At 44.5% G+C, this 9686-nt stretch overlaps 1 protein-coding gene across 1 annotated transcript in view; it reads left to right on the top strand.

The window, feature by feature from the left end:
- Positions 1-9686, top strand: part of LOC106942305 (CST complex subunit CTC1-like) — a 44580-nt gene that overhangs the window by 8510 nt on the left and 26384 nt on the right. The window contains exons 3-7 of the mRNA XM_015025552.1: positions 120-330; positions 797-911; positions 1046-1484; positions 1612-1701; positions 4343-4483. Of these exons, the coding sequence (XP_014881038.1) occupies positions 120-330; positions 797-911; positions 1046-1484; positions 1612-1701; positions 4343-4483 (996 nt within the window). The remainder of the gene's footprint in view (positions 1-119; positions 331-796; positions 912-1045; positions 1485-1611; positions 1702-4342; positions 4484-9686) is intronic.

Here is a 9686-nt window from a genome sequence, read left to right as displayed (position 1 = left end):
GAGTGGAGTACCGCTCCAAGATGGCCGCCCTAAATCTCGTCAGCGACAATAGGCGAGAGCGGTCCATGAGGGTCTATCCTTATATTATGTCTATGATCTCATGTTGTCCTCCCCGTTAGGCTCCGCCCCTTTTAGTGTCTCATGTTGTCCTCCCTGTTAGGCCCCGCCCCCTCCTGCTGGTCGGCGTCCTCCAGCTCCCGTCTGAAAGGTCAGAGTTCACACAGAGCCTGGAGCTCAGAGATGCTACAGCCTCTGTGAGCTGCATCGTCACGGAAACCACAGAGGAGGAGGATGGAGGTCAGAGGTCGGTCTTCAACACCGCCTGGATCGGTAGGAACACACACACACACACACACACACACACACCATCAGGCACAGATCAGCATCTCTAACTGGACCCAGTTTGGTTTAACCATTTACTGGGTCATAAACCCAACCTGAGTCCGTCCGTCCGCGTCAGTCAGATACTTTAACACGATGAGGTGAAAAACCATCAGCAGAGACCAGAATAAACCCAGTTTTATTCACTGAGGTCATTAAATCAGACCAGATTATTAATCCTGTCATAATAATTAATCTGTCAGATTATCAGCTGGTCGGTTCATCGACCCTCTGATGGAGATGAAGATAAAACCTGTGGAGCGTCTTCCTCATCAGACACCGAAACATTTTACTGTTTATTAACAAGCTAACTGATGATGATGATGATGATGAACTGCTGAGTGAATCCAACCAACATGGAGGTTCTGGTCCAGAACCGAGCCTTTGGTCCTCACAGTGTGTGTGTGTGTTTCAGGCAGCCTGGTGTGTGTGCGGAGCTTCACCATGGTAACGGAGCGGTTCCTCCAATCATTGTTCCCGTCCTGCCGACACCTGTACCAGAACCGCTCCATCTCCAACAGAACCTGCAGGTACTGGAACCGGCTGGTTCTGACCCGGTTCCTGTCTGGTACCAGAACCAGCAGGGGGCCCTACTGAGCATGCTCAGAGGGGATCTGACCACCAGCCTCCATCAGGTGTTTCTGACTCCACCTGTTTTCTACAGAGTTTACCTGCAGTTCTCTCTGGATCACCTGGTCATTCTGAGCCCCTCTGTTGCCATGGCAACACACCTGAGGATTAGGGGGGCGGAGCCAGGAAGTGACGACCAGCAGAGGAACCACAGAGAGGAAGAGGATGATGATGATGATGAAGGCTCATGTCTGAAGAAAAGGCGATGTGATGAAGAGCTCTCCTCCGTTGCCATGGTAACAGCTCCTGAGGGTGGGGCCTCCCAGCCCTGTGTTTCTATGGTGATTAGGGTGGAGTCTAAAGGAGGCGTGGCCTGGAGGAATGCAGTGATTGGTGGGAGCTGTGAGGGGGCGGGGCTTCCGCTGGGCTTCTCTGCTACGGCTCTGCTGATTGGTCCAGTGGTCCGCTGGGGGCGGGACCCAAAGAACCAGCCAATGATGGAGAAGGAGGTGAAGCCAGAGAGGGAGGAGAAGGTGAGGAGGAGAAATGTCAGACTGTTATCTGGAGAGGGAGGAAGTTACCTGATGGTTACCTGGACGATCACCAGGTGTTTACCTGATGTCACCCTCACCTGTCCCCCTACCCCCACCGTGTCTCCAGGTGCTGCTGCAGTTCTCAGGTGTTTCCTCTCGATGGTTTCCTCTCCTCCAGCCTGGATCCGTCTACAGACTCACAGCACCAAACACTCAGGTAAAACACCTTGATGATGTCACTGATGGATGGTTACCTCTGTACTGGGTCCACTGGTTACCTGGTTCTGGAGCTCTTCATATTTTATAGGGCTGTTGTAAACGAATATTTTAGTAATCGAGTAACCTATCGATTATTCTTACGATTAATCGGATAAAAAATCTGACAGATTAGAGGCGAACGAACGTAAGATGGGGACAGGTAGACCAGGGGACGAAGGTAAGACTGGAGGACCAATACGGGATATTTATGGTTCGTCCCACTCAGAAGCTCATCTACCAGCCATGTTCCGCCTCCCGTTTGTTCAGACCGGAATGATATGAAATTAATTTCCCGGTTCGTCCTAAAGCTGCTCTTCCACTGTCAGCATCAGCCGCCCGCCGTGTTCAGTCTCTACCTGTAGAAATCCTCCTCAGCTTCTTCCCGCCGTTCGCTTCCAGCTCCGGAGCAGAAAGGCTGCCGGACTCCCGGCGTCGCTCCGGTCATCTTAAGGATGCTTATTGGTTCCCCGAAAACGATGAAAACCCGGAATTACCATCAATCAATAAAATCCCGACGGGCCGAACTTGAAGTTTGGACATTATGCCGCTAACACTTAGCTTTCGTCAACAACTCAGAGGCGGAAGTCAGAGCGATGCGCAACGCAAATAACGTTCCGGCCGGAACACGGCGCGCTAAATGATAAAACTTAAACTAACGAAGATTCAAGGCAGGAAAATTTACCTCAAGGAATTTTAATAATCGAGGGAGTCGAATCATTCGAGGAATCGTTTCAGCCCTAGTTTTTATTTACTCTGTAGTGTTCGTTAATGCGCAATAGTCAGCTCCGCCCTAATCACACCCCTGATTGACTACTGACCAGTTCTCTTAACAGGTCCAGAAAATCCCTGAAACCTGGGTCTTACCCTCGAAATAGGTTTATCTGAGATACTCTGTTTAAACTGCTGGCGGGAAAAACTCGTCTAGTTCTAACTACCTTCAATTCCAGAAGTTATGACCCTTTTCAGTTGAGAAACAATCCACAGAGTAGCCCTCACTGCTGCGTAGTTTCTACAACCACTCCTGTTAACGGTAGCTTTTCCCCTTAAAATAACGTGCACTTGTTACCGGCTAGATTAGATTTAGTGACTCAGACTTAAGTCCCAAGGTCATTATTTTTACTCTCACCAAAGGAAAATACGAAGCCACCACATCTCTAGAATCATGTATGAAGGTTTTACTATAATTAGGAGAACTTATAATGATCAGATGACCCAATTAACCTCAATGTCCACAGTATCCTTTAGAATTTTCAGTATGAAATTTATTGTGCAAGCTTTAGCAGGGGCAAATGACATACAGATTAACTTTCAGAGATTATAAAATTGTAATAAGTGAATAATTTTGAAATTAAAATTAATCACGACCTTTTCTAATTCCTGTCCCTATTCTGTGTCACAAGTTCAACTAAGCGAGGCTTTTGGGGGCAGCTAAACTCACACCCAGATGGCAATTGGTCCTGGCAGCAGAGATTCTCCAGTGTCCTTGGTCAGAGTCTTTGTCCTGGCTTGGCAAAGCCCTCTTTTAGAATAGAAGCAAAGCAGAACCGTCCGTTGTCCTTAACGCACAGAATCTTCGTCAATCAGTGACCTTTGTCTTTTCTCCAAGTCTGCTGCAGTGGAATGGGGATCGTTGGGTTGAGGCAGAGGCGTTGGTTGAATCAGGAACCAGGGCTGGGGAGAGTTGGATCTTGTCCCTTCTTGGCGGCGTGAAGTCTCGGCTTCCCCTCGGTTCCAGGGCACAGTCCTCTGCTGGTCTTCAATCTGCATCCTCTTGTTGCTCTCCTTCAGCGCCGCGGACAAAGAACAGTTTCCTCTCTTGTCTGCTGGTTTTTATACTTTCTCAGCCCATAGTTGTGTATGGGAGCGGCTTACATAATCTCCTGGAACATTCTGTGGAAAGCCCCAGTGTTTCCCAATTCATCATCTCTTTCGTGACTTACTGGTACTTCTCGTTTTCCACTGGCCATCTGGTAACTTACTTCCCTTTCTGAGCCTCCCTAGCGGCCTCACCCAATTGTGACACAGTCTAAGAGCAGAACTTGCCTTTCTTTCTCACAATCTTAAATCTCCACTCATCACATTTCTTTAATTCATTATAAAACATAACTCTGCATTTATAACACATAAACAATTTATCATTGTATTACTCATAACTCTCAATATGATTTTCTATTATTCAACTCAAGCTGTGAAATCTGTTTCTAATCATCAACAGTCATCACACTCCACTTCAATAATCCGCACACAACAATCAAATTGTTACTGTCATTCAGATTACAAATACAGAACATACATTTCAATTGTACAGTACAGATTATGCTAATCATTACATATGTGTATATATTTTATTCATCTTTAATCATCATTAAATCAATATGCAAGATTACTGTTATTTCTCAGGCCTTCCTGCTCTGTTTTCTGCGTGTACCTGGAGGAATCTCACCACTTTATGCCATTTTTCATGACAGTAGTTTTTATTCATATCTTCTGACTGAACTCACCTGGTCCAGGTCGTCTCCCTGAGACCAGGCCTGTTCTCTGATGCACAGGTAGCTGCTTCCTGCCCCCTGCAGCTGATTGGTTCTCTGTGTGTCCAACAGGATCCCAGCGTTCTGATTGGCTGCAGTGTTGCTGGGCAGAAGGGGGTGGAGCTTCATGCTGACTCCTCCCTCCAGGTGCGACCTGATTGGAGGTTCCACACTCTGACCCGCCCCCTGCTGCTGCCCCACACCTGGACTCAGGTAACCTGGTTCTGGTTCTGTTCAGACCCGCTCCAGGGGAATGTAGCTGGGGCAAAATGGCTGATAATTGAGGGGGAGGGAGGAGGGCATATTTAATTTAATAAAAACAGATTTTAAAAAGTTTACAACACAGAGAAAGATATTATTTTTTATGTTAGGACATAGTGAAAGTTTTTATTTCATCAAAGTCTTTTTATTGTTTTACTGACAGACACACATAACAGAAATCCCCCTCTGCCCCCCATACTGGACCTGTTACCCAACATGAATCCACCTTGTATTCGCACATCAGTCGATGCAGGTTTGTGCATAAATGAAAGAGCCAATATTTGACCTTTACACAAATTTATCTGCTGAGATTCTTTCTACATAAGATATAAATGGCTGCCAGATATCCAATAATTAGTTTATAGATCCTTTAACTGTATATCTGATCTTCTCCAAATGAATGTTAGACATAACCTCTCCTAACCAGAGTCCATATCCTGGAGGATGTGGATCCATCAATGAGTCTTAGAGAGCAGGAAGCTAACAGTGAATGTTTGCTGAAACCTCTGGTGGAGCCAAACCAAACAGCTGAGTGGTGATGGATCAACAGTTTGTCCAGATATTGATGAGAAACTATCAGATATTTTGCCAATATCCATGCAGCTTTGCACCAAGTCCAGAATGTGTAAAAATGTGGCTGAAGTTTGTTTTCAACCATCACATGTCAGATCCAGGTACTTTCTGAACTTCCAGTCTGTCCTTGGACCGATGCAGACGATGTTCTACCTTGAACTGAACTATAACATGTTCCTGACATGGAGGACCAATAAATATTTAGAATATTTTTAATACTTTTAGTATTTTAATACTTCAGAGAGTCTGAACTGGTGTCATTGTATGAACTGAGCAGAATAAACTCCTCATAGAGCGTTTTGTGACAGACTTACACATCAGACCCTCACCTAAAAGAGAAGCAGGAGGTCAGAGAGGAAAACACCCAGAGATTATGGGGGATTTTCTGTCATAATCCAACAGCAACAACAGCACATGCAGTCAGAAAGCAGGATTTCATTTTTGTTCTCAAAACTTGCAATAGTTGCACTCAAAACTTCTCGCTTATGCTCAGTCTCTGCTCGCTTGTGAAACATGGAGCTGCCTTAGTCACCTAGCAACCTCTCACCCAATAGAAAGAAAGCGTTGTGCTGGGTGCGTTTGTTTCCCTCTAGCTGGTCTGCCCGTGTGGCTGCTATCGATTGTAGCAGAAGCCTCAGGACTGCTGGATGTTGTTCATATCGACGGACTGTTGATCCTGGAGGACAACATTTCACAGTCAGATGGACATATCACTGTTTATACTTTATGAATAACATATTACTAAACTGTATTTATGTCCACGGCGAGATGCCAGCTAATATTAGCTGTAGCACTCGGTGTAACACCGGGTTCAGCCACTTACAAAATCTGGGTTAGACTTCATAGTGGAGGCTGAACCTGGTATTACATCTGAGATCTCATGTTAATAATCTGTCAAAATGAAGAGAAATATAATCCTGTCTCCTCCTGCTGAACCCAGAATGGCTTTTTATTTGGCTAAAAAAACATTTTGGGTTTTCTGTGGAATGATGAGTGGTCACTGCCCACTGTGGTCACTGTGGTCACTGTGGTCACTATGGTCACTGTGGTCACTGCCCACTGTGGTCTCCACTGGTTCAGTGTTTTCATCCTCTGAACGTTTGTCACTGTGCTTGTGCTGAAGTGGCAAAGACGTTATCGTGTTAGAAAATCTCAGCACTTCTTTATAATTCTCCAGAATTATTTATAGCAACGTCTGGGATCATGAGCGCCCCCTGGCATCAGGCAAGAAACTGCCTATAATCTGTTTTCTGCCGTTTCTGATCGCTCCTCGGCACGAAACACGATACACACACAGTTGGTGACAAAAAACACAGTACATTATATACATAAGCGAAATTATGGAAAATCAGTTCAGACATTAAATGTTTTTAACCATTTTGTTGCTGGTGTACAGGCAGGAGGAGCATCGAACAGCAGCTAGCGCAGTTAGTGATTTTGAAGAAAAATCATCAGAATTGATTAAGCTAAATGAAAACTAAATACTTTATAGTACAAACCACATGGTGAAAATAGCAATATAAAATATTTTATCATTATATATCCGGGTTTCCCCCAGTGTTTTATAGGCCTGGTGGCCGCCATGCTTTAGTCACTGCCAGGCTAAGCCTTTCTTTTTTTGTCTTTTTTCTTCTTCTAGGAAAATAAAAGAAAGAAAAAATCGCCTTTTTTTTAAGTCGGACTGCAAGTGTTTCTATTGCTCCAAAGTGTTTCACTATCAGAGCAGATTTATTCCTAAAAGATATGTTTATAGAAGATATGTTTATAGTTTATGCATTTAAAGCCGGAACAATCACATGTCTGGGCCTCTGCGCGTAGCTTCGGGCTGCAGCAGCTGGATGTCTAAAGTTGACCTCAGCGCTCCTCCTTTCACTCAAACTGGACACAGGCTGACCGCTATGGATAGTTACATTAACCCCCCTGTGAGGAATTATGATTAGTTATGAGGAGTTATTGATTAAGGTAAGAGTTTAAACCCGCCGCGTTAGCTCTGGTTGCGCAGCTCTGGTTGCGCAGCTCTTCACGAACCGCAGGAATAACTTGTAGTCGCGCTTTCAGTGGCGCATTGACGAGTGGTGAGAATGATGTATATTTGTGAACAGAACATTATGCGGCGCTTACATCTCAACACGCTGCCCAGCGTTTGGCCCCGTCTTCCCTGTAAAGTTTAGGTCTGTGGTCCCGGTTGGCCGGTGCGTTAGTGGTTAACGACCCAGCGCTANGTTGACCTCAGCGCTCCTCCTCTCACTTGAACTGGACACAGGCTGACCGCTATGGATATTTACATCACCCCCCTGTGAGGAATTATGATTAGTTATGAGGAGTTATTGATTAAGGTAAGAGTTTAAACCCACCGTTAGCTCTGGTTGCGCAGCTCTACGTGAACCGCAGGAATAACTTGTCGTCGCTCTTTCAGTGGAGCTTTGAGGAGCGATGAGAATGATTTATATTTGTGAACAAAACATTATGCTGCGTTTACATCTCAACACGCTGCCCAGCATTTGGCCCTGCCTTCCCTGTAAAGTTTAGGTCTGTGTTCCCATTTGCGTTAGCGGTTATCGACCCAGCGCTAATCACTCATCATGCAGGTTTAACCCGGTGAGGAGCTTCGCGCTCTCCTCGCAGTCACGCATCACGCTGATTTTATATTATTTTATCATTAATACTAGTATTATTTTTCCGGTTACACTAAGCACCAAACCGTATCAAATGCTTTGTCTACTTAGTCAGACAGAGTTGATGAGTTGATGTGCGCGCCCACCGGACATCTGAAAACTCGTCCAGAAACTCAACCAGCCAAAATAGTTTGTCACCTTGTTAAAAACGAAATGAAAGAGCTACTAAAGCCACATTAGCAGCAATGAATTAAATCTCCCATTTGTTGCACATCTCTGCACAGTGCAGCGGGTTTAACTCTGATGAGTTACTGAGCAGGGCCAGTCCAAGGCTGTATGAGGCCTGGAGCAGAATCTGACTTGGGGGCCCCTTTTGTTACTAAAAACATCAGCACCTCTAACAGCTTCTGTGTTAGATTTAGTGAAATCTAGAACAGGGTTTAACTGGCAAACCTAAAAAGCAATAAATTATAACTGCAGTTTACCAATTTGTATTTGTGAACAAACGGAGCTGAAACTCAAAGATTAAACTCACAGCATCAGATTGTAGCTGTGGTAACAAACCAATCTATGAATATTGTTCTTTGAACTTCTACAAAGTAATCTTGCCAGCTCCTTAAAATCTTACATATAAATGTTAAATAATTTAAAGTCTTTTAATTTATATATGCTGAAACCATTATGTCAAATGTAGCAGCAATGATCATCTCAATAAACAAATGCTACATTTATGTATTTGTGGTCTATGTTAAAATATCAGCATTTATGGGGCCCCTGAAGCTCTGGGGCCCAATGGAGCTGCTGACTTAATTTGGATTTAACAGAAGTGGAAATAATTGATATTCATTTTAATTGTATTTTTTGATTAGTTGTTTTTAGACTAGTTGTGGGTTTAAGTAGTGTTTCACTGACGATGCTTTCCCATAACATATAATGACCCAGTGATATTTTTACTTTTATTGTCAACTTAACATCTTTTAATACAAAAACATGGTGGACCGCCTCGGCGCCCCGATCACCAGGCTTAGCAGGTTTTCTGGGGGAAACCCTGAATATAATTTTTCCATGATGACAGGTGAGGCTCTGCCTCATCACTGGTCTGTGAAATATCACTACCAGTAGCTGAGGTCCAACAGTGAGAGCAGAACCAGCAGCTTATCCCTCCAGCTTGATGACTTAAATTATGTCTCTGGTTATTTGTTGCTTCTGGCTGTGATTCTGTTCTGGGTGAATATTATGAATATTAGTATCTGTGCTGCTTTACCTGCTGTCTGCATCCAGGTGTCTTTTTTCCTGCATTGAGCCTCGATGCAGCCAAACTCCTCAAACTCTTGTTTGCTCCGTCGTATGAACATGTTAGATTTGTTGTGTTGATGCATTTTGACGTTGTAGTTTCACACCACATCGGTTAGGATTGGCTGCTGCGCAGTGAGAAGGAAAGAGACCAGCTGCACACTGGCTTCTGCAGGCATTAGTGATCGATTTTGGTGATCGGCATCAAGACACAGTGAGAGTTAGGGTTAACTGCTTGCTGTGGACATCAGATTATTTATTTTCAGTAAAAGTCAGGTGAAATAATTCCTCAAAGGATCCAAGACCGAGACGAGATGAAGAGTTTGTTTTGCTCACAAGTGAAAGAGTTTCTGAGCCAGCAGAAGGAAATGCTTCAACAACAACAGGACAATTTGAAAGGCTTCGTTCAAATCATTCTGGACAAACACCAGACTGGACGAGCTGACAGGAGAAGGGCAGGACATTAAATCCAGCCAGAGATTTACACAGTAAGACGTGGATGACGTCAAAGCAGAAAGTGTTGAGCACAGTGAATGAGGTAACTCTCTGCAGACGTATTTAAAGTTTGTAACAGCCTGTTGGCAATCACCGATAAGATGGAGGAGCTGGAGGGACAATCAAGGAGAATCAATCTGGTTATCGACGGAGTTACTGAGTCGCCAAACGAGGCTTGG

Source organism: Poecilia latipinna, unplaced genomic scaffold (assembly GCF_001443285.1).
Source record: "Poecilia latipinna isolate Pla-1442-1.1 unplaced genomic scaffold, P_latipinna-1.0 Scaffold4179, whole genome shotgun sequence".
Lineage (NCBI taxonomy): Eukaryota > Metazoa > Chordata > Actinopteri > Cyprinodontiformes > Poeciliidae > Poecilia > Poecilia latipinna.
This window is presented reverse-complemented; position numbering and strand designations above follow the sequence as displayed.